The 20,539-nt window shown below is 50.1% G+C and overlaps 1 protein-coding gene across 1 annotated transcript; it reads right to left on the bottom strand.

The window, feature by feature from the left end:
* Window positions 1-1,748: 1,748 nt before the first annotated feature.
* LOC309579326 (BPI fold-containing family B member 4-like) lies at window positions 1,749-13,109 on the bottom strand. Its single transcript, XM_082292579.1, has 16 exons — window positions 12,127-13,109; window positions 11,382-11,511; window positions 10,507-10,621; window positions 9,943-10,047; window positions 9,543-9,698; window positions 7,903-7,966; window positions 7,435-7,498; window positions 6,904-6,995; window positions 6,354-6,527; window positions 5,674-5,727; window positions 4,909-5,076; window positions 4,731-4,798; window positions 3,601-3,643; window positions 3,040-3,103; window positions 2,624-2,700; window positions 1,749-2,073 (listed from the first exon to the last, which is right to left on the bottom strand). Exons 2-16 carry the CDS (start codon window positions 11,491-11,493, stop codon window positions 2,050-2,052), a joined length of 1,380 nt encoding a protein of 459 aa, XP_082148705.1. The 5' UTR covers window positions 11,494-11,511; window positions 12,127-13,109; the 3' UTR covers window positions 1,749-2,049.
* Between the last annotated feature and the right edge of the window lie 7,430 nt (window positions 13,110-20,539).

The raw sequence follows: 20,539 nt of genomic DNA on the forward strand, positions 1-20,539 counted from the left end.
GTGCTCCATGCAGCAGCAAACTCTCATCACATGCTCTCGTCACACTGTTTTCTTTCTCAAGACAAGCAGAGGCCTGAGACAGTGCCAGATCACAGAGCCTTCTATAATGTGCCAGAGAAATGAATGCCTCCCAGCAGAGCAGAATACACACAGAAGCGATGGCCAAATGGGAACGAAAAGAGGGCCTAAACTTTACTTACTATCCAGAAGGTGTTTACTAAGGAACCAGAACAAAACCTTGTATCAACACAGCCTGTTCTGCCAGCCTGTGGGCAAAAGGATGGATGGAGACATCAAGTCCCCACAGTGCAGGAGCCCTGAAGTGGCACAAAGCAGCTGCCAGCACAGGTTGCTGGGGCCACTCATCCTGTCCTGCAGGTAACAGGGTGCGTGGGCATGCTGGTGTCAGGGAACATGAGCAGTGGGATCTGAGCTCCCTGCTCCTGGCTCCTGAGCAGGTTCCAGTGCTCCACAGTGTTCACCCTCGTTGGCACCTCAGTTCACGGGGGTTCACCTGGCGATGGGGCTGTACCCAGCCTGCTGCTTCAGTGTGGCACCCTGTCACCACGCAGGAGCATCACTTCTGCCCAGGGACAGGGCAAGGCCCATGTCACCAGCAGCTGAACAGTCTTGGGGAACACAGTCCCACAGGCAGCATCATCCTGCACCATGCTGGGAACCAAAGGAGCTGTTTATACTCACCAGGACACCCACCTTCAATGTCACCATGGACTTCAACTGACCCAAAGCCCTTCTGCTGGACACGAGGCGGGTCAGTCCATGTGGTGACAGTGTGTGACACCAGGTTTGTGTTTGGCACAGCTCAGGTGAGCTCTGGCCAGTTCACACAAAGAGGGACCCCAATGAGTCCAGCACCTTCTCTGCTGTGTTCAGTGATTCCTCTGCAGCATCTCACAGTGATGCTGGGAGCTCATGCACCAGCCACAGGTTTGGGCCCTGCAGATGCTGAACTATTCCTACCTTCAGGCAGAAATGCAGAGTGGAATATTGTCCCATCCCTCACCTGGTCGGTGCCAGACCACCACAATCTCTGGGGACACAAGGAGTAAAAAACATGCTCATAATAAAGTTCAGTGCTGAGAAAAACAGATATTGGAGAGGCCATTTAAAACCTGAGATTCGTATTTTTTTAACCCAGAATAATTCAGGCCTCTTAAAATCCAAAATACTGGGATTCTTGTCACTGTAACATGCAGAGACCAACAGGCTGTGACATCAGCCTAAGCAGACGTGGCTCTGGCAGGCAGATGGGTGTTCTCCAGAGCTATGAGACCTCTCAGTCCTCTGGGAAGGAAGTTTTCCCTCCAGATTCCATTAGGAAATGCTTCATGACCTTTGGAAATTCGATTTAATTTTGATTTCTGCTTGTGGATTAGCATTTGGTCAGCAGGTTATCAGGCCAGGAGGAGCCACTGAAAATTCAATTTTGTTTCTCAGGAAGTTCATGGGAAGAGTTTTCAAACCCAAACCCAAAATATCGATTGTCACAAAGGAACAAGATCCCAGAGTGGAGGCAGGACAGAAGCTCTCCCTGAGAAGCATCAGAAACCAGAAGCTCATTCCAAGCACTAAAAAAGTAGGAACGTTTATTAAAAGAGTTACATGGCAAATGTATTCTGAGCTCCCGCTCAGCACCTCACACCTCCTGGACAAGGATGGGGAGATTCACTTCAAAAGCCACATGCAACAACTTCACTTTTTCATTCTATCCGGAGGAGTTTCACCTCAGAAAAAATTTCCCAATTCCACTGCAGCACCACATGCAACTGCTGTAACTGTGACCCCAAAATCACACCAACTTCTCTAAATAAATATTTGTACACAGAGCTGATGGTCAGGTTTGGCTTACACAAGTGTCAAACCATACTCACACGAGCCAATTCACTTTAAAGTGTCTTAAATATTATCAAGAATCTTGAATCAAGTTTAGGGGGAAAAAAGCAGATAATGCTGGTCCTGGCATTCCATCCTCGCTGCTCTCTTCCTCTCTCTACCCCACAGCCCCTTCTGTGCCTTAGGCTCCACAGCTCACACCAGAAACACCATCAGGCCCTGAAGGAGAGCAGGGAGAAACACAAACAATTATCTCCTGTCGAGGGTTGCTGGTTCACAACACACAGCAAAGAGAGAACTCTCCTGCAAAAGTCCTCATGTCCAGTTTGTAATAAGGAAGGCACAGAACCCTGTGGGAAGTGTTGGGCAATATCCCAGTTCCTCCGGACACCTCCAGGGTGAACATGGCTGGAACTCGGGGCAGTTCAAGACACTTTGAATGGTGCCACTGGAGAGGGCTTGCCTGAATCCCTGGATCCACATCAGAGCTGCTCCCACTGAGTTCTCCAGAAAGAAAAGAGGGCCCGGACAAGGAGCTGGGACCTACCCCAGGGCCTGAGCACTGCTCATGATGCACTTGGGTCCACACCATGTGTGGGCATCACATCCTCAGGCAGCATTCCCTGACCTGAGGGAGGTCAGATAGAGCAGCCCTTTTGGTCTTTCAGGGATTAAAATCTACAGCTCTTGCACACACAGCCACCACTGGCAGGGTCCTGTAAACAGCCCTGGTGCCCTACAGGAGGGAACAGCCCACCCGAGCACTCACCGTTTTTATCCGAAAATCCACATTCACTAAGGGAATGCGCAGCACCTTTGGCAGCGGGATCCCGATGCCCAGGGCACCTGCAGGGGACAGACAGGTCCTTACGTGCTGAGCCAGCTCACACCCTGCCACAGAGCTGCTCCAGGGAGGACACAGGAGCAGAGCTTCCTGGGGCCATCACTGTGTGCTTGGCTTTCCTTGGGTTCTCCATCACTGCCTGTTGCCAGAACTGGTGCTGGGGTGGTATGGGGCAAATATAAGGTTGGACTTTTAGCTACATCATCAAAATGGGGATTTCAGGGGTTTAATGGCTCCTTCACTCCTAATACATCTTCCAAACACACACATGAGACCCCCTCTCCCCTCCTTGTCCAGAACTCGAAGTGCTCCCAAAATTACAGCCATCCTGGTCACCTTACCATTGATCACAGGCAGGAATTTTTCCACAAGCAAACTGCTGCAGTGGGGCTTCAGGACGGAGATCTGAATCAGGGAAGGAACAACCACATGAGTAATGCTGCCTGGCCCATGACAGCAGCAAGCAGGACCCTTGGGACTGAAAATTGCTGCCCACTGACACAGCAAAAGAACAAACAGTCCCTCTTCTCTTTAAAGTGAATCTACTTTTCTTCTTCAATTTGTATTCAGTCCTTCCTTTAGACAAACTTCTGCCTTGTGATGCTCCTGCTGCAGCTCAATGTGAGCTTTGCCCAAGCAGAGGTGAATAAACAAACAGATTTCAGCTTTACATTTGCTTTATTAGAAATGGCAGAAGGGAAAAAAAAAAAAAAACAGCAACAGAGGAATTGCTACAACCTACACCACAGAGCAGGTAACAGCTCTGACCATTGGCAGGGGTAATCCATCACAGCATCCCACACCACTGCCTGGCTCCATCCCTCCCTCCCCAAGAGCCACAGGGCATCACTCTTGGCTGCTCTCCCTGCCCAGTAAAGCCCAGACTGGTGTTAGAGACTTACATTACTGATGCCAACATCAGAAGACTCCAAGGAGAGGGAAGTGCTGCAGGGAAAGGAGGGCAAACTGCAGGTCAGACACAAGGCACCAGCCAGAGCTCACAGCCAGACCCTGGCCACCTCCAAGCCCATGGGAAGGGACCCCTGTGAGGCATCACCCACAAAGGGACACCTGCATTGTAACACAAAAGCCAGGGACTGGCACACTTGCAAGAGAGAAAACAGAGCAGGAATTAGCTTAACCTAATTTTAATTTGCTTGTCAACAACGCAGCACTGCAGCAGGGCACACAGAGCTCCTGGTTGTGCCTTCCCTCTCCCTGCCCAGATTATTCACTCTCAGGAAGGAGGCAGCTCTCCTCAGCTGAGACCAGAGCTTCTGGAACCCTGTGGCAGCGGGGCTGGAACTGGATGATCTCTAAGATCCCTTCCAACCCAAACCATTCTGTGATTCTATGTAAAAGCACCCAGTCTGGATTTAAGGACCTGGTGAATTTGCTACAGCTCCTCATCCTATCACTGCAATCACACGACTATCCATATCTGAAATGGATGCTTTATTTCCACGTTCAATTTCTCTTTTCTACTTCTATTGAATCTTGTTATACCCTTGTCTATTGAATTAAAAGCCTTTTGACGCATTTCTATTCCCTATATCGCTGCATACAAGCTATGCCAATTTTGCTTCTAAATCCAGCTCTTTGACAAGCTAAATGGCCCAAAATCCTCAAACCTCCTGCTATAAGGAATGCTCTCCAATCTTTAATCATACCTTGACTGGCATTAATGACAGCACTTTCCTTTACTGCTTTATCATTCATGTCCAATATCAGGCATTTCGAACCACTGCCCAGGATCAAAGTCAAGCTGACGGTCTTAAAATTATTCAGGTTACCTCATTCCTCCTTGTTATAAAACTGGCACTCTTTTCCCCCAGCCTCTTAAAACTTCCCAACTGCTGCAATCCTTCCTGAACTACCCCATCCACCTCATGCCATCAGTCAGGTATGAAATTCTCACACTCAGGAGATGAAATGCCTGGTTTACAGACATGGAAAACATTTCAAGTCAGGGGCCCCAGAGCCAACATTGCAGCACAGAGAATGTCCTCAGCTGTATGAGGGGACAGCTCACCTGCCCAGGGCCAGCTGCAGCACCAGCCTGCCCCCAACAATCGACACGCGGACGTTCAGAGCAAGGTCCTGCAAGCAGAGAGGGAGAGGCTCAGCACACAGAAACATCCCCATCCCAGCCACCACTCACCCAGCTGGCTGCACGCTGTTCCCCTGGAGAAAACTCCATCCACACTTACAGCCTTCAGCAGCAGGAAGTTGAGGATGGATCCATCTAAGTGGTTACTGAACAGCTGAATCAGGACTGAAAGCTTGACGCTGGCTTTGTTTTCTTCCAAGAGGATGAGTGGGTTCCCTCTCAACGTCAGTTTGATGCTCAGAGGACTGGTCCCACGGCAGGTGGAGCACTGTGGGAATTGGGGACACATGGAGGTGGCTGCTGGCACCCCACACACCAGCCAGGCAGGGGACTGGCATTCCTCAGGCGCACTCTCACAGCCCCATAGCTCCACAGGGCCTCCCCAAGGTGACACACACCTTGGACAAGCCAAATTTACAGAGCAAACAGGTCCAGCAGCACGGATCAGCTCTCCATGCTGAGGGCATAGGGGCCTGAGGAAGGAGAGGTGGACACAGAGGGGGCTGTGGGTGCCAGAGGGTGCCCAAGAAATGGGAGATACCAGACAAGGAAACAGGGGATATTTATCAGCTTTCTATGTCAATGGCTACAAGCTGTAGGAGATGACTTTCCCCTGTTCAGGGAGCAGGAGAAGGTTGGAACAGCCAATGGCACACAGGAGAGTGGGCACTGGGCAGGGGCTGTGCAAACCCCCAGCCCCTACACCCACTCCCATCAGCTGGTCAGGCAGCAGGACAGGCTCAGACCTGCTGGTGCAAGAGGAGGGGAGCAGAAGACTGGGGACCTTTAGCAGGGGCATGATGGCACATCCAGGTGTCTTCTGGAGAGGTTTACACAAACCCTTGTGCCAGAACAAGTTCCTCACCCCAGCAGGAGCAATGGTCCACACGGCTTCTTGCAGGCGGCTGGCACTGGAGAACTGTGGGGACAGAAGCACCAGCAGCCCCATTGAGCCCTTGAGCTGATTTCAACAACTCCCATCCTTCCAGAGGCCCCCCATTACACAGCACCCTGAGCCTCCCACCCTCTCCATTGTTTCCCAGCTGTCTGGGTGATTCCAGGTAGTTGTTAAGGTGATAGTACCCAGCCATGGAAGGTGATGTCCCCCAGAGGCTTTCAACACCTGCCAGTGTGTGGACCCCTAACATTTCCCATTGGAAGTAGAGAGGCACAGGAGATGCAAACACCCAGGGAACAGCACTGCAGATGTGCAGCGCCTTTTCTCAGTTGCATTTTGCAGACTCCTTGAAATGGAGCAGCGCCTGCAGGAGTCCATGGCACAACCACTACCCAGCTGGTCCCAGCAGGTGTCCCTGGCAGTGTCCTTACAGACAAGAGCACATCTGGGCAGTGCAGGCACTGTTACAGCTTTCTGAGAAGAGCAGGAAGGAGGCAGTGCTGGGGTCAATCCTCTGCCAGCGAGCACACACATGCACACACCCAGGGACACGCACAAACAGCCCTTCCTGGGCAGACCTGAGGCCAGGCTGATGCCTGTTCCTTGTCACTTGCTCCAGCACAAAATACAGGCCCTGCTGCACTCACAACATCTGGCGTGCAGGGGAAGGTCTGTGGTGGCAGCTGGAGCAGGAGGGCCAGGACTGCATTGAGGAAGCTCTGACGCATCACCAAGAGCAGGAGCCTGTCCATCAGAGGAGGCAAAGCGGAGGGGGATGAGTCGTGGGGAATGGTGCTGCCTCCCACCTGCTTCACCACACCCTGCAAAGAGAGGTAACACAGACATCAGTCCTCAGAGCCGCGAGGCATGTTCAGATCCTCACAGGAGTGCGGGGCCAGTGCCAGCCGAACAGCCCTCCCTCCTCTCCTCAGAGCTTTGGGAAAGCACCGGACTCACAGACACACAGCCTCAGGCAGACTCAGGGTAAGTTGGCATACAGAGCAGAAGAAGAAAAGCACACACAGTCGCTTAGTGGTGATTTGGATAAAGATCTAAGCACTTAGGAGCTTGCATTTCAGGACAAGTCATTCGCCCAGCTCCTCGTGAGATTCTGCAGCTCCCACAGGATGAGGTGAGCACACTGAAAGGCAACACACAGCCACGCTGCCAAGGTCCTGCTGCCCAGCATTAACTTACATCTAAATCCAGCCCGAGGAACTTGCCAGAGGTGTAGGGGATGCTGGCCAGCTGGTAGTGGATCGTTCCTGCTGTGCCAACTGGGATCACGGCTGCACACAGAGAAAGGATGGTTACAGCACCAGGAAATCAGCAGCAACACAACCTCCCCTGTCCCTAAAGGCCACCAGCCCCCACACCCTCAAACAGGTCCAAGCATTCAGGCCTGAGAGGTGCTCGCTGCTACTCCAAAAGGCTAGAACATCCCCAAATTCAGCTTGGTGGGATCTGCCTTTAGGATACAGCACAAAAAGAGCATCAAAGACAGTAAAAAAGATCCAAAGGTGATAAAAATGGAATAAGGAGGTAAGGGGGGCCAAGGTGGGAGCAGTTCTCTTGGAATGCTGGGGTGTGAATTCCAGGCTCAACAACAGTCCTGCAGAAGTGTTGGACTTCTATTGATGCACTGAGTGACTTGACATGGGAAATGGGACTTGCTCCCACTGTGGGAAACATGGGGAAGCAGCACCTTGCCCTCCACAAGCAACGCACCATTGAGAGTGCTCAGGAGATGGATGTTCACCAGGTTCATCACGATATCGACGACAGGACAGAGCTGCAACACAAAGCAGAAATGCGACTGTCCAATCCCCCTCATCACCATCACCCACAGCCTGTCCAGACCCCCTCCTTTCCCCTCCAGGGAAAAAGTTGCATGGTACTAGGCACAGCTGGGATGCTGTGAAAGACTTGGGGCAGTGGAGCATCCCTGGAGCTGTGGGACCACACTGCAGGGGAATGTTTTGATCTGGGGAACGTCTGAGGCATCACCCCACAGGCAGCAGTCCCGTGGAGCTGCCAGGCTGCCCACAGACCCCCCGCAGCCCCATGACACATGCCAGTGATGTGGGAGAGCAGCACAGAGAGATGGTGCAGCTTGCTGTGAACTCATAACTCATAACCAGTTTTTCCCAAATCTCTGTGTTTCAGCTGTGAAAGGAGGACAATCCTCAGCCGTACCAAAGCAGGCAGAGTCGCTGTCAGCTGGCGAAGCACCAGCTCATTCACTGACAAGGTGAGTAAGCTGGAAAGGAAAGAAAAAAACTCCAAATCAGCACAAACAAAGCTCCAGGACAGGAGATAAAAAGATCTCCAGCCTTCATTTTACATTCTCCTACACCCTCAGTCTTCCCTTCAGGGCTAATGCTGCCGCTGATGCTCGCCAGAGCACGGGCTGGAGATACAAAAGAGCCACTTACCCCGAGGGGAGAATTGGGCTCATTGCTGAGAATTACAGAATCATTAAGGTTGGAAAAGACATCTAAAATTGTCAAGTCCAACCATCAACTCTGCACCACCACCATGTTCACCACTAAACCATGTCCTCAAGTGCCATAGTTGCATTTTTTTAGCACTGCCAAGGGATGGTGTCTCTACCACTCCCCTGGGCAGCTTGCTCCAATGCTTGACAACCCTTTCCGTGAAGAAATTTTTCCTTCAGCTCTCAGGGAGCTTTCACTGCATGAAATGAGTGAGCCTCTCACAGTCTAACCTTGTGTTTGGTGTCTCCCTCTAGTATTTAAATCAGTGCTGTAGTTAAGGGAAGAGGGAGCTGTTAGGAAATATCTTCATGTTAGTTACTGGGAACAAACAATTTGCATCTGGAATAACAAGAGGAGAAATCTGCTGTGTGACATTTCCACATTGCTGCTGAACAACTCACTCAGGACTTGCAATGCCTGCAGCAGCACAGAGGCAGTTTTGTCTGATAATCAATATATTTCTGGACTGTTGAGTTGGCAAGACACAGACAGCAGGAATTCATAGGGCACCTGTTATTTATGCCCAAATTCTGCCTACAAATGTTTCTGAGGAACTGCCATGAAGCCAATTGCGTATATCTACACTCCCCTTGCCCCCTCCAGGAGTTTGCTTCCTGCAAACCATCACTTTATACCTGCTAAAAATTAAAACATGACCCCCAGAGCAGGTGAGTCATGTTCCTCTGTTCACTCACACAGGGTTTTTCAAAGCAGCTGCTGCACTCATTGAAATGTAATGCATAATGCAAAAATTAATTAGGAGAATTTCGATGAACTTGAAAAGTGAGTAATTCAAAAGCAATGGAATAAAATATTTCCCATGATCATTTTACTGCTGTGTTCATCAATACATGAAGTCAGCAAATCCTTGCTGTCAAGAATTTAATAAGACTGAGCAAGAGATGGGACATTTGCATGGAATTACACACAACCACAGCAGTCAGAGGGAAACTCCACATGCCCAGCATTCTCCTGGGACAGCAGCCAAAGGCAGAGTACACAACCAGGGAAAGTAATGGTCCTGTTTTCCTGGAATTCTCCCAGCCCTATTACTCCTACCCTTTGGAATATCAATTCTCTAGCTAAGTCTAGAGAAAGTGTGTTGGGAAATGTACCAAACCTCATGCTTCAGATCTTAAAATTTCTACAGGCAAACAGGGCAAATTAACCCTCATTCCACTGAAGCAATTGGCACTGGCAACAGGAAAGAAATTCCATCCCTGAGGCCTGGCTCTGTATCAGCTGAGCAACATCTGTGTCCTGGCCGACTGTCCATACTGTGGGATAAAGACGAGAGAATTGCACATTAACAGGAAACATAAATCCACAGGCACTTACCCAGAAAGGACCTTGATCTTCACAGCCCCAAGAATGCAGAGGCAGTCTTCAGTGACAACCTGGAACGTGCCAGATTCAAAATTCGTGCATTTAATGTTTGCAGTAATGTTCACCTCCACTAAGATATCAATGAGTTCTGAGAGCAGGCCAACCAAGCTGCAAAAAAGCAAACAGGATGATTCCATCTCTCAGCCTCTACCCAGAGAAACTCACCAAAGCCAGGAGAAACAGACTTCTCCTCCATCTCCTGCAGACCACTACCCATGCCACAAGCCACCTTTTGGTGTCTGTTTTGCTCTGTGACTTTATTACAGGTGAGAAACACCTCAAAATCCTTAAGAGATGCAAAATACGTCAGGATAGGGGTTTCCCTCAACATCCATCCTGAATCCCCACTCACCAGTTGCCTCTGAGCTGCAGCTTTGCCCCGATGGTCAGCTGGACCCCGATCCCTGGCAGCAGCACCACCGACAGCTTGGGCACCTGGACCTTGATGAGGTGCAGGCTGTGAACAACAGAAAAGGCTGGCACAAATTAAAAACACCTTCCAGCAGCTGAGCAGCTGCACCCAGGGAGGAACCTACAGCACCCACAGCACTCCAGCCATGTCCAGCTGAAGGCAAAACGATAAGAGACAGCTGACTAAAAGAAGGCAGCCTAGAACCAGATTGGGGTGGAAGCTGACTTTGGAGAGCCATCTGCTTTTTCCCTCTGTGGTCCCTTGTCCCTCCCTCAGTGCCGTCAGGCATTAACAGCACCACCAGAGCTGTCATTCTGCACCTGCACCCATAACCTGCAGTGTCCCTTGCCACCCACACTGCTACCACACAGACAATATTATTCAGGTCAGAATTTCAGTACCACAATAAAACAAGGATAACAGCCCAGGCCACCCATGCCAGGGCAGCTCAGCTCGTCTTGTTCAGAATTGATGCTGAAGGTGCACTCACAGCAAAGCACTTACTCCGTGATGCTGGTGGGAGAGTTCAGCTGACCCCCTTCACCCATGATGTTGGGAACCACGAGACCCTGCAGGTGCTGGTGGATGAGCCCATTATGAATTATGGCATCTGAGAGAACTGGAAAACATCAGTGCGTGAGGACCAGCATGGGCAGCAGTGACCTCTCCCCACTCAGGCAGATCCATCCTGGCACAGCAAAACCCCTCCACTCCCCGAAACTCCTCAGGGAGACATCAGCTGTCTCCACACAGTCAAATCACACAGGGATGGTATTTTACAGCTTTGGTGCACTAAACCAAAGCTGCCCTTGGTGAAGTAAACAGGAGGTGCAGCAGTGGAAAGCATCCCAGACTCCCAATTTGAATGTCACAGTTTGGCTTGTGCACTGCCAGGAACACCAGCGACCCCACTCAGAGGCTGGGCTTCCACTCATAACTCATTTTCCCCTTGTGAAAGGGGTTTTGTTTGTTGATTTCTGCCTGTTTATTTTTGCTTTTGGTTTTTGGAGTTTTTTTAGTAGAAGCAACTTGAAACAAGCCTGAACATTGCAAATATTATCATGTCTGCTACATCACAGCAGCTGTTTGTCAAATATCAGCTGCTCCAATATGGAAATGAGAAACTGAGACAAAAAGAGGAAATAACCCAGATTTAGCCCTGAAATTCTGTGTGGCTGCTTGGTGCTGAAACATGCCCCAGTTCTGGAGCAGAGATTTCCCTGACCCATGAATCTGGCGATGTTCTCAGGGGTTTTGAGCAAAGTCTGCAGCCCTGAGGAATTATGAAATAAAGGTGAAGACACTAAGGAATTTTTACTCCCCATCACAGTCCCACAGAGCTTTCAAAGCAAACACAACCCCTGCCTTTTTGTAGTTACCGTTCTGCATCGCCCGTGAGCTGACGGCACAGGACAGGCCGGACAAGACTTCCTGTGAGGGCGAGAGGAGGCCGCAGAAAAAGATGATTCCAAAAAGCTTCAAAACCATCATCTCCAGAAGGTTCCCCTGCTGGAAAGGGAGATGTCAGAGGGGACAGTGAGGCAAAATACTCTCAGAAGTGACCCCAGTGTCTCTACGGGGAAAGAAGTCAAGCAAGGGATCCCTCCTTTACTCTTTATCCGGACCAAAGGAGACTCTGCTCAAGGCCAGAGCAACAGGACCTTCCTCATGTCCACACACATGGACAGACTCCACGTGCAGGTCAATAAAAGCCCTTTCCTCATCCCTTGTTACTGGCCCAAAATGTTCACACAAAACGAGCCAGACTTGATGTTTAAGTTATTTCTGTATCCCTGCAATGCACAGTTACAGGGGTTTTGGTGAGGGGCTTTGCCAAAGGAAGTGTCTGAGGGTTATCCTTGTTCCTTCTACCTGTCAAAAGCAATAAACTAAAGTACAAGTGATAAAAATGAGCTAGCTAGAAGTTATAACTTAATAAATTCTAACATTAATTTAATTATGAAATGGCAGACATAGGGAGGTGATCAGGAGCTTGGTGTCCAGCACAATCTCCAACTAAAGCAGTCAAGCACTTCCAGAATGAGGACCCTGCCAGTGCACCTGTCACCCTGCCACCACATCTGTCACCCTGCCACCACACAACCAGTGCACAGAGGGTGTTACCTGACTCAGCTGCAGCCAGCTGGGACGGGCTCTTGGCTCCACTCAGGCTCCTCTGGACTCCTTGAGACTCTGCGATGTCCCTTTTTTTCCCCACAGCTGAGATGAAAGCAGTGGCCCTTATATAAAAGCTGCAGCCAAGCAGACACACCTTTTCCACTCAGCCTCCCTGGCCCACAAGCAGCCATCCCTCTGCTGCTTGTGAGCAACACCCAGCTGCCACCTCTCTTGATTTATATGAGGCAACGTCACCGCTGACTTGACCCGCTGCCATTCCCCTCTGTGGCCTGCATCACTCAGATGGTGCTTTCCCCCCACCCCCAGTCTGTCTTAAAAAGGATGTCCTGCAATGGTGGATCCAGTGGGGATCTCTATGCTTTGAGGAAAACAACATTTTTAGGAAATCATGAGAGTTACTGAAGCATCTAAACCTGGTGGAAGGCTGACAGGGCTGCCTGTACAGGGAGGCAGCACACAGAGCACAGGAATATGGGTTCAAGGAGACTTAGAGCAGGAAAGTAACTACTTTTGCCAATCCCTGAGGAGGTGTGAGACTTAAAAGGCTCATTCCTGTTTCAAGTGCAGTCCTGGGAAAAGATTTCCTTGACAAAAAGCAACGTGGAAAGGTTGCAGAGATCTGATAAATGTCGGTTTCTTCATTGATTTCAATTGGATCTGTAAAGTGTCACCAATCCACTGTAAAAAACAAATTTGTATTGAGATGCATAAAGCCAAAGATAAACATAATTTCGAATAAGCAACTCTTATGGTAGCTGAACATTGGTACCAGCAACATGGATTTCAAAGGAAAGTCTCATCCTGCAGGAATGAGACTCTTACCCCTCAGCAGATGCCTTGGCTGGGCTTCACAGAAGTTTCCATTGTGCAGAGCCCCAAGAAGATCTTATCTGAGCACTTTGTTCGGGTCTGGTCACCCATGTTCGACTGGGATGGACTTGGCCAGAAACTGGGCAGCAAAGGGCTGCTGAGAGGGCTGGGGAGCCAGAGAGGGGCTGGTGTGCTCAGCCTCATGGAACATGGAGCAGCAGAGATACAACCATTCTCCGCAAACATGGGAGAGGAGAAGGAGAGGAGGGAGGGAGGCTGCCTGGGCTCAGGGACAAGGTTGGCACAGGAACAAACACAAGCAGATACACCCAGCCTGAATTTAGGAGAAAGCTGCTACCACCACAGTGAGTTTAGGGTTAGCTGTCCCCTGGGAATACAGAAAGCAACAAAAATATACTCAGGATGCTCTTCAGTACAGCACAAGGAGTGCTCTTGCAGCAGCAGTGAAGTGCTTGCACCGAGTCCCACACTGTGTGCTGCCCTGGGCTCAGGCTCAATGGAGCAAACCTCTGCTTGTCACAGAAACTTGTTTTATTTAACACTCAACCTAGACTGCAGTTGATGTGCTGGTGACAGTCTAGTCACAAAATCAGGGGCTGGACTAGATGATCCTAACTGGCAACCTATCCATGCTGCTCCTTTTTGCTGCTTTCAAAGATCCAAATGCACCAGGCTGAGCAGTCACCATGAACACACCCACAGTGAAGTGTTCACGAGCCTGCTCCAGCTGTGTACAGGCTGCAGGAATATCACTGCTGGCAAAAGCCAGTTGCTGAGCACAAACAAATGTGGATTTCCAGCTGGTTTCAGAGTGCCACTGTGTGTGCAATAAGCACCCGAGTTGCTGTGTACGTGCACATGCACAGCACAACCACACTCTCCCAAGGGATCCTCTCGTTATTCCACAGCAAGAGGCAGAGATCTGTGTCCATACACACACGTCCTGAACCACACCTGAACCACAGCAGTGACAGCAGCTCTGAGGAACACGGCCCATTTTACACACCCTGTCCATATTTCTTCTTGCTCTGTGACTTTTCCTCCTCAGTCATATCCCTTGCCTCCCCTCTCATGCGCCCATATTTCATCCTCTCCTTGCAGCAGTGATTTAGATATCACTTACCAGGAGGCTGGATGCAGTCCTGCAGTGACAAGGGAAGATATATTAAAATAAAGCATTGCAAGAAATTGTAGACGAGATTGTCTCAGCACAACTGCTGGAAAGGAGAAGGGTTCAAGGAAAGACCAACACCAGCAGAGAAGAAATGCTCCAGAGCAGCCTTTGGCATCCTGCACTGCCCCAGGCTTGGGGTTCTGCAAGAAGGCAGGTTAAACAGCAACAAGATCTTTAGAGGAGTAATATTAAAGTAATTAAATATAATAATTTATGAAATATGATTACATTAACTGATTTTTTTTCTCTAATATTCAGAGCCATGGAAGTCTAGGGAAAACTTAGGAGAATTACACCATATAGGTCAAATTAAAATGCTGAGCAACACTGAAGATGAAATAAAATCAGAATTTTTGCACTACATTTTAATGACAGATGGGGATTTTGAGACATTCGAGAGGTCTGCGGGCTACAGGAGCACAACTTCTCTTCACTGGCAAATAAAAAATAAAAATTGAAAAATGAAAAGAGTAACCTCAGACTTAAAATTCTTTAATGGGCAAATAGTAACTCCTTATTAAGACTATACACAAACTGAATCCTCTCTCTGGAAGTGAAAAGCCTAAGTCTGGTGGCAGGACTTGCAGGCTGTGATGGAGCTGCTCTGTACACATGTTCAGCCTTTTCCCTCTCAGGGACACCTCCTAGGAGCCTGTGACTGTGTCCAAACAGATATCGTGAACATTAATGAACTGCTCAGCTCAAACGTCGATGGAAAGTAACTCCCTGATGCCAACAAGAAGGCACCAGCTCAGGGGGAAGGAGAAAGCCCTCGGGGAGGAAAATGACCCAGCAAACTGCTGTGCTGGAATAGAAACTGGGAAACGGGCGGGGAGGAACAAAATAAGTTTTAAGCACTGACTGCAGCTGGGCTGTGAACTCCCAGCCTGGTCCCCAAAATGCTGAAGTTCAGGTGATGAATTGTTTACCCCACCCGGCATTTTACTGGGGAATACGGCAACACACTAGATCTGCACTGGGAGGAGGTTGGGCACCTCAGCCAGGGGCAGCTCAGTCCACAGCCTGGAAAACAGGCAAATGGAAAAGTGCCACTCACTGCTCTGTTCCCTCTGCCTCAATGCGAGCTGGCTTGCTGAGGGGAGAATTCTTCCCACTCCTGTTAATGAAATTGCTCAGGGAAGTGGAAGGAAGGAGCTGTCTCTGAGCTCCCCAATGCAGTGTAACACACTGAGTTCAGCACCAGAAACACGGTGTTAGTGCAGCACTGTCTCTGTAGAGTCACCTGTGTTCTGGTTGGTTTGGGATGGATGAATCCTCCCAGACTCAGGCTCCAAAACCAATTTCTAGCAACAGGATTTGCCAAAACATTAACTAGAGTCTTCTAGAAAGGAGATGGAAGGTTTTAGTAAGAACTGAAGGATTCAAACCGTCCTCAACTTTTGGGACTCGACTTGAGCCCAGGATTGATGGAAACCCACAATCCCCAGGGCCAGATTTACAGCTGGTTTAGCAGCTCCCATTGTCAGCAGCCCCGGAGGGCAGAGCAGCTTAATTAATACCCGTCACTCCTGCAGCACAGCCAACCTTGCCAAGCTCATGCTGACCCAGGGCTGCTACTTCGTGCACAAACCCCAGACCCATGGCAGGGTGTGCGTGGGCAGACGTCAGAGTCCTCCTTTCCAGATGTACCTGTGTCTGATCACTCAGCCGTGCAGTTTCCTACATGGGGAACTTGAGAAGCAGGAACATAATCTCGGGGAAGGGCCACAAAGAGAACCTGAGCAGGAAAGACAGGGAGAAGGACACAGAGGCATGGGCAGCAGCTCCAAGGAGCTGCCTGTCAGGAGGAGGGAGAGCAGCAGCATTGATTTCTGGAAGCATCTGCAATGCCAAGCATAAACAGCAAAGCCGAGTAAAATCACTGCCATGAGATAAGCACAGATCGATGTCTCCAGGAATTTTATAGACAGGAAATTTTCTTCTTCTGAGACGCAGACGGAAGCAGGAGGAACATAATGCTATCAGCCCCCAAAAAGGGACAAACTTCATTAGTCAGATGCAGTGCAGTGAGATAGAAAAAAAATGCATGGAAAAGTGTCATTCACTGGACACTCTGCAGTGCAAAAATGGAGGCAGTTCTGCAGACGTGTCTTCAGCCCTTGCCCAGAGCTCCAACACAACACTGACAGCGGCACAGGCTGGAGGGCTCTCAGGGACACCCAGGGAAGCCTGGGCAGCCTTGGAAATCCCTTCCCAACTGCTTTGGGCAGGCACTGGCTTCACCAAGTTTGGCAATATTTTGTCAGTGTCTGTCGCTGCAAAGACCGAGGTGCAGCCAAAGTGCTGCCCTGAGCACCTTTCTGGGTGGGTATTTTGTAGCTGGACTTTCAGGTTTGGCCCATTCCAGGTTTCCCCGGGGCATCCTTTCTCAGCTGGCCCCACACAAGGCACACTTGGTGAGCAGAAGAGGTTGTGACCTTCCTGAAGGACTGCCAGGAGCCTCCAGTGATGGACCATGGGGCACACACCAGCTGTCTGCCCCGTGTTAGGGGTGCACGGTCAGAGTCATCCCTGGGTTCGGCAGTAGCTGACCTACACCAGCATCTCTCCATCCCTCCCTTCCTGCTGCTGCCCAGCATGCCCCCAGCAGAGCCATGGTAGCCTGGGTTCCTCAGTGATGCAATGTGCAGCTCAAAGTCAATTCCAGTTCCATGTTTTAAGCAAATGAATCCCTCTCCTGCTTTCTTCCCATCACTTCCAATCACTCGCACTGCGAGTGCTGTGAACGCCTCAATTCCTCCTCACTCTTCATTCTTCCAATTTATTTTTTGCCTTCCTCCCAGGCTAGAAAATGGATTTCTGTCCATTTTGTTGTCTCAGAAAGTGTTGGCACTGTGGTGCCAGCAAAGACTTTTTAAATAAAGACAGCTAATTCTATTTGACTGAAGGATAGCGACACAGACTCAAAGTCATGTTTTTGCCTTGCCTGAGGTTTGGGGAAGCTTTACTTTACAAAAAGGAAAGCAGTATTGAGTGAAATTGTCCTTGATCGTCTCCATTAATTCCTGGGAAGAATTAGCAGCAGCTTTATATTACATTCATACATCTTCTGGAAGTAAAGATTTCAGGCTTTCTGTCTTATTCATAGCTTTTAATAGAGACTTGACACGGTCTCTTCGGACACATCATCAGCACAGGTGGCAGAATTAGTGCCCTGCTTTGTCCAGATGCTCCTCGGGGGGATAAATTACAGCCCTGCAGGCAGGCAGGGTTTGGAGTCAGCGTTATGGAAATAAATGTTTATATCCAGGAAGACACAGACTACTCTAAAGAAATTGCAGCTGAAACCAGAGAGTGAGTTCATGTTAAACAAACCTTGCTGATGAGTTAATTAGCCTGACGAACACAGATGAAGTCTAACTCACCCAGGTGCCATTTCCCTTCCATCAGTTTGGTGATGGTGTGTAGATCCTGTCTCGGGGCAGAAGCATCAAAACAATCGATGTGGTTCCGAAAGGAGGAGACAAAAAGGCAATAAAGGACAAAGAGACATTAAAATCCCGAGCAGGCTGGAGGGCAAAGAACAGTGTCACACCTCCCGCGGGGCTCAGCATCCCAGTTCACACCTACAGCTGGTGCTGCTATTTGTGAGCACCCATCCCGTGTCCCAGGCACCGAGGAGTCGCCACATATCCCACGCTTCCTCCCTGGGTCCCCATGCTTCCACACCGAAGAGCCATTCCAGTGCAAAAATGGGCGAGGAGCTCAGCTCCTGGAGAGGGAAAGCGGGGCCGGGAGTGAGGAGCAGCCGCGAGCCCCCAGCGCGCAGGGCAGGGGGTGCACGGGCCCAGAGCTAACCTGGGGAGAGGTTCTGCTCACGGGCTGATGAAATACACCCACGTAGCGCGTAGCGCAGAGGAGCACCAAGGAGAGGCCGCGGGGAACACGCCGGGAGCAGGGAGAGCGACTCGGCGGACGCCCAGCGCGGGGCTCGAACCCGCGGTCCCCGGGGCTCCGGGCGGCTCCCTGGGGCTGTACCGCCCCCTGCTGGCGGCGAGCGGCCCCGCGGGGCGGGGAGCCGGACCACGGCCCGGGCAGGAACCGGGCAGGGACCCCCGACCGCCCCCGGTGACCAAGGGAAAGGGCGCACGGGGCAGGGCAGGGCGACAGGAGCGTGTTGATGAAACGCTGGGGTTTTGGAGCTGGAACGGAAAATACACTGGTTTGAAGGTTCCGCAAAAAAGGGTTCATGAAGGGGATAAAGCTCCTTAAAGCAATTCCCAGTGCGGGCAGATCGATTCCTGTACGCCAAACATAGTACAGACAAAATCGAGAGAGACCATTTAATTCCCCTTTCACTAAGAAGAGACATTTGATACCGATCTGACACAAGTAAGGAGCAAGATGCCGGCCCTGAGCATAGACGCAGCCCAGGGGCTTGGGGCAGAGCCAGGTACCTCACACTACAGCATCACAACTACACACTCAGAGTGATGGGGATGGACTTTTTAGCAGGGCCTGTTCCCTAACAGAAGGAAGATTTAGACTAGAGATAAGGATGAAGAATTTTACAATGAGGTTGGTAAGACACTGGCACAGGTTGGCGAGAGAAGCTGTGGCTGCCCCATCCCTGGAAGTGCCCAAGATCAGGATAGACAGGGCTTGAAGCAACCTTGTCTAGTGGAAGATGCCCCTGCCATAGGCAGGGGACTAGATGATTGGACTAGATAGGACATAGGCATTGGACTAGATGACTTTGGAAGGTCCCTTTCAACCCAAACCATTCCATGATTCTAAGTTACAAAAAAAACATGGCTCAAGGCTCATTTCCCGCAGACAGTAAAAGCAAAACTTTGATAGCACAGATTGATCTGTTAACAGCATCCATTAACACAGCAGAGCTCCTCACATGCACAAAGGGGCACTCACTGGCACAGCCATGCCGAAGGTCCCGGCCACCCCACACTCTGTGGCAAAGAACCACGTGTCCTCTATCTGCACAGCAGCAAGGAAGATGTCATGGTTAAAAACTCACTGCAATACTAATTAAAACCAAAATAAGCATTTACAGTTGCTTTTAACATCCCATCCCTTTGTAAACATTTGGGGGCACAGGTGCTTACAACTGGACTTTGTGTGTGACATCATCACATGCTCCACCAAGGTTTTTCAGCTGCATCACCCCGATACCCAAACACTGAATCACAGCGTGCAGCCCTCCAAACTGTCTTCAAAATGAAGAACAGGATTTTTCACGGCATCACCAGGATCTGGGAATTTCCAACAGCCTCTCCTGACTGCAGATGCTCAGACCGTAAATAATCACTACACGTTTTTGCTGCCACTGATATTTTCTCGCCCGAGGCAGCCACTTGCTGGCCTGCCTCCGAGATAAGGCTGGGGAGCTTCACAGGGTTTGGGTGCTTTGAGTGGAATCTTCTCAACATCAAAGTCCCAGGAGGGTTTTTAGTGAGGCTTTAGAACCAAGCTAAGGATTTTTAATGTGCCATACAGCACCCAGCATCAAAGGGACAGTGTCTGCAGAGGCCTGCTGTTAACAAAGTCACCGATAGCACAGGAATACGGCTGAACTAAACAGCTTTATCACCACTATTTTGAGCAACTTTTATGTACAGGAGATGAGCACTCCGGAGGTTTACTCAGAGCAGAGAATCTGAATAAAAAAACCTGACTCCCCTCTTTGCCATGTGAAATTAGTCAGATGGAAATGAGGAGCTGAGAATCTTTGAGCTTGTGCCGTGCAGCTCAGTATAAATATTCTCATTGAATTATGACATTTTGCACGGAATCAAGGTCATCGGCAGCAGCTGGCAGGAGAGCTCTGCTCCTCCAGCCTTGCTATTTCAGGATGCAATTGGTTTTTCTCTCCCAGCAGAAGTTATTGTAAGCAGAGGCTTGCTGGGCTGTCAGGGGAGGGGTGTGTTCAGCACGCTCATGGGCAACAGGAGCATTGCTGCACGTGAAATACGCTGCGTGAAACTCTGATAACACCAACCAGCACCCTGCAAATCCCTCCCTTCTGCAGTTCATTTCTTCCCAGGAACGACGAGCATCCTGTCATTCACACCGAATTCCCCACGTGCCTCTGACACAGGGCCCTCCAGAACTAGTGGTGAAGAGGCTTGTGAGGAGACCCCAGGACTGAGGGGTGACGGCGCTGCTTTGACCAAGTGACAGCGACAGTGAGGGCAGCACAGCACCTCCACGCCAGTGAAGGGCACAGGTTTGGCAGCCAAACACAGCTCACACACAGGAATCCAGCCCTGCTCCTGCACAGTGAGCTGGAACACTCTCAGAAACACAAGCTGTTTTCCTGGGAGCTGGAGCAAATACACATTTTCCACCAGTTGCCTCTATTTTTTTAGAGAATAAGTAAGGTAAGCAAGGGCAAAGCAAAACCCTGTGGCAGAG

This window comes from Coloeus monedula (genome assembly GCF_965178545.1).
Source record: "Coloeus monedula genome assembly, chromosome: 17".
In the NCBI taxonomy this organism is placed as follows: Eukaryota; Metazoa; Chordata; class Aves; order Passeriformes; family Corvidae; genus Coloeus; species Coloeus monedula.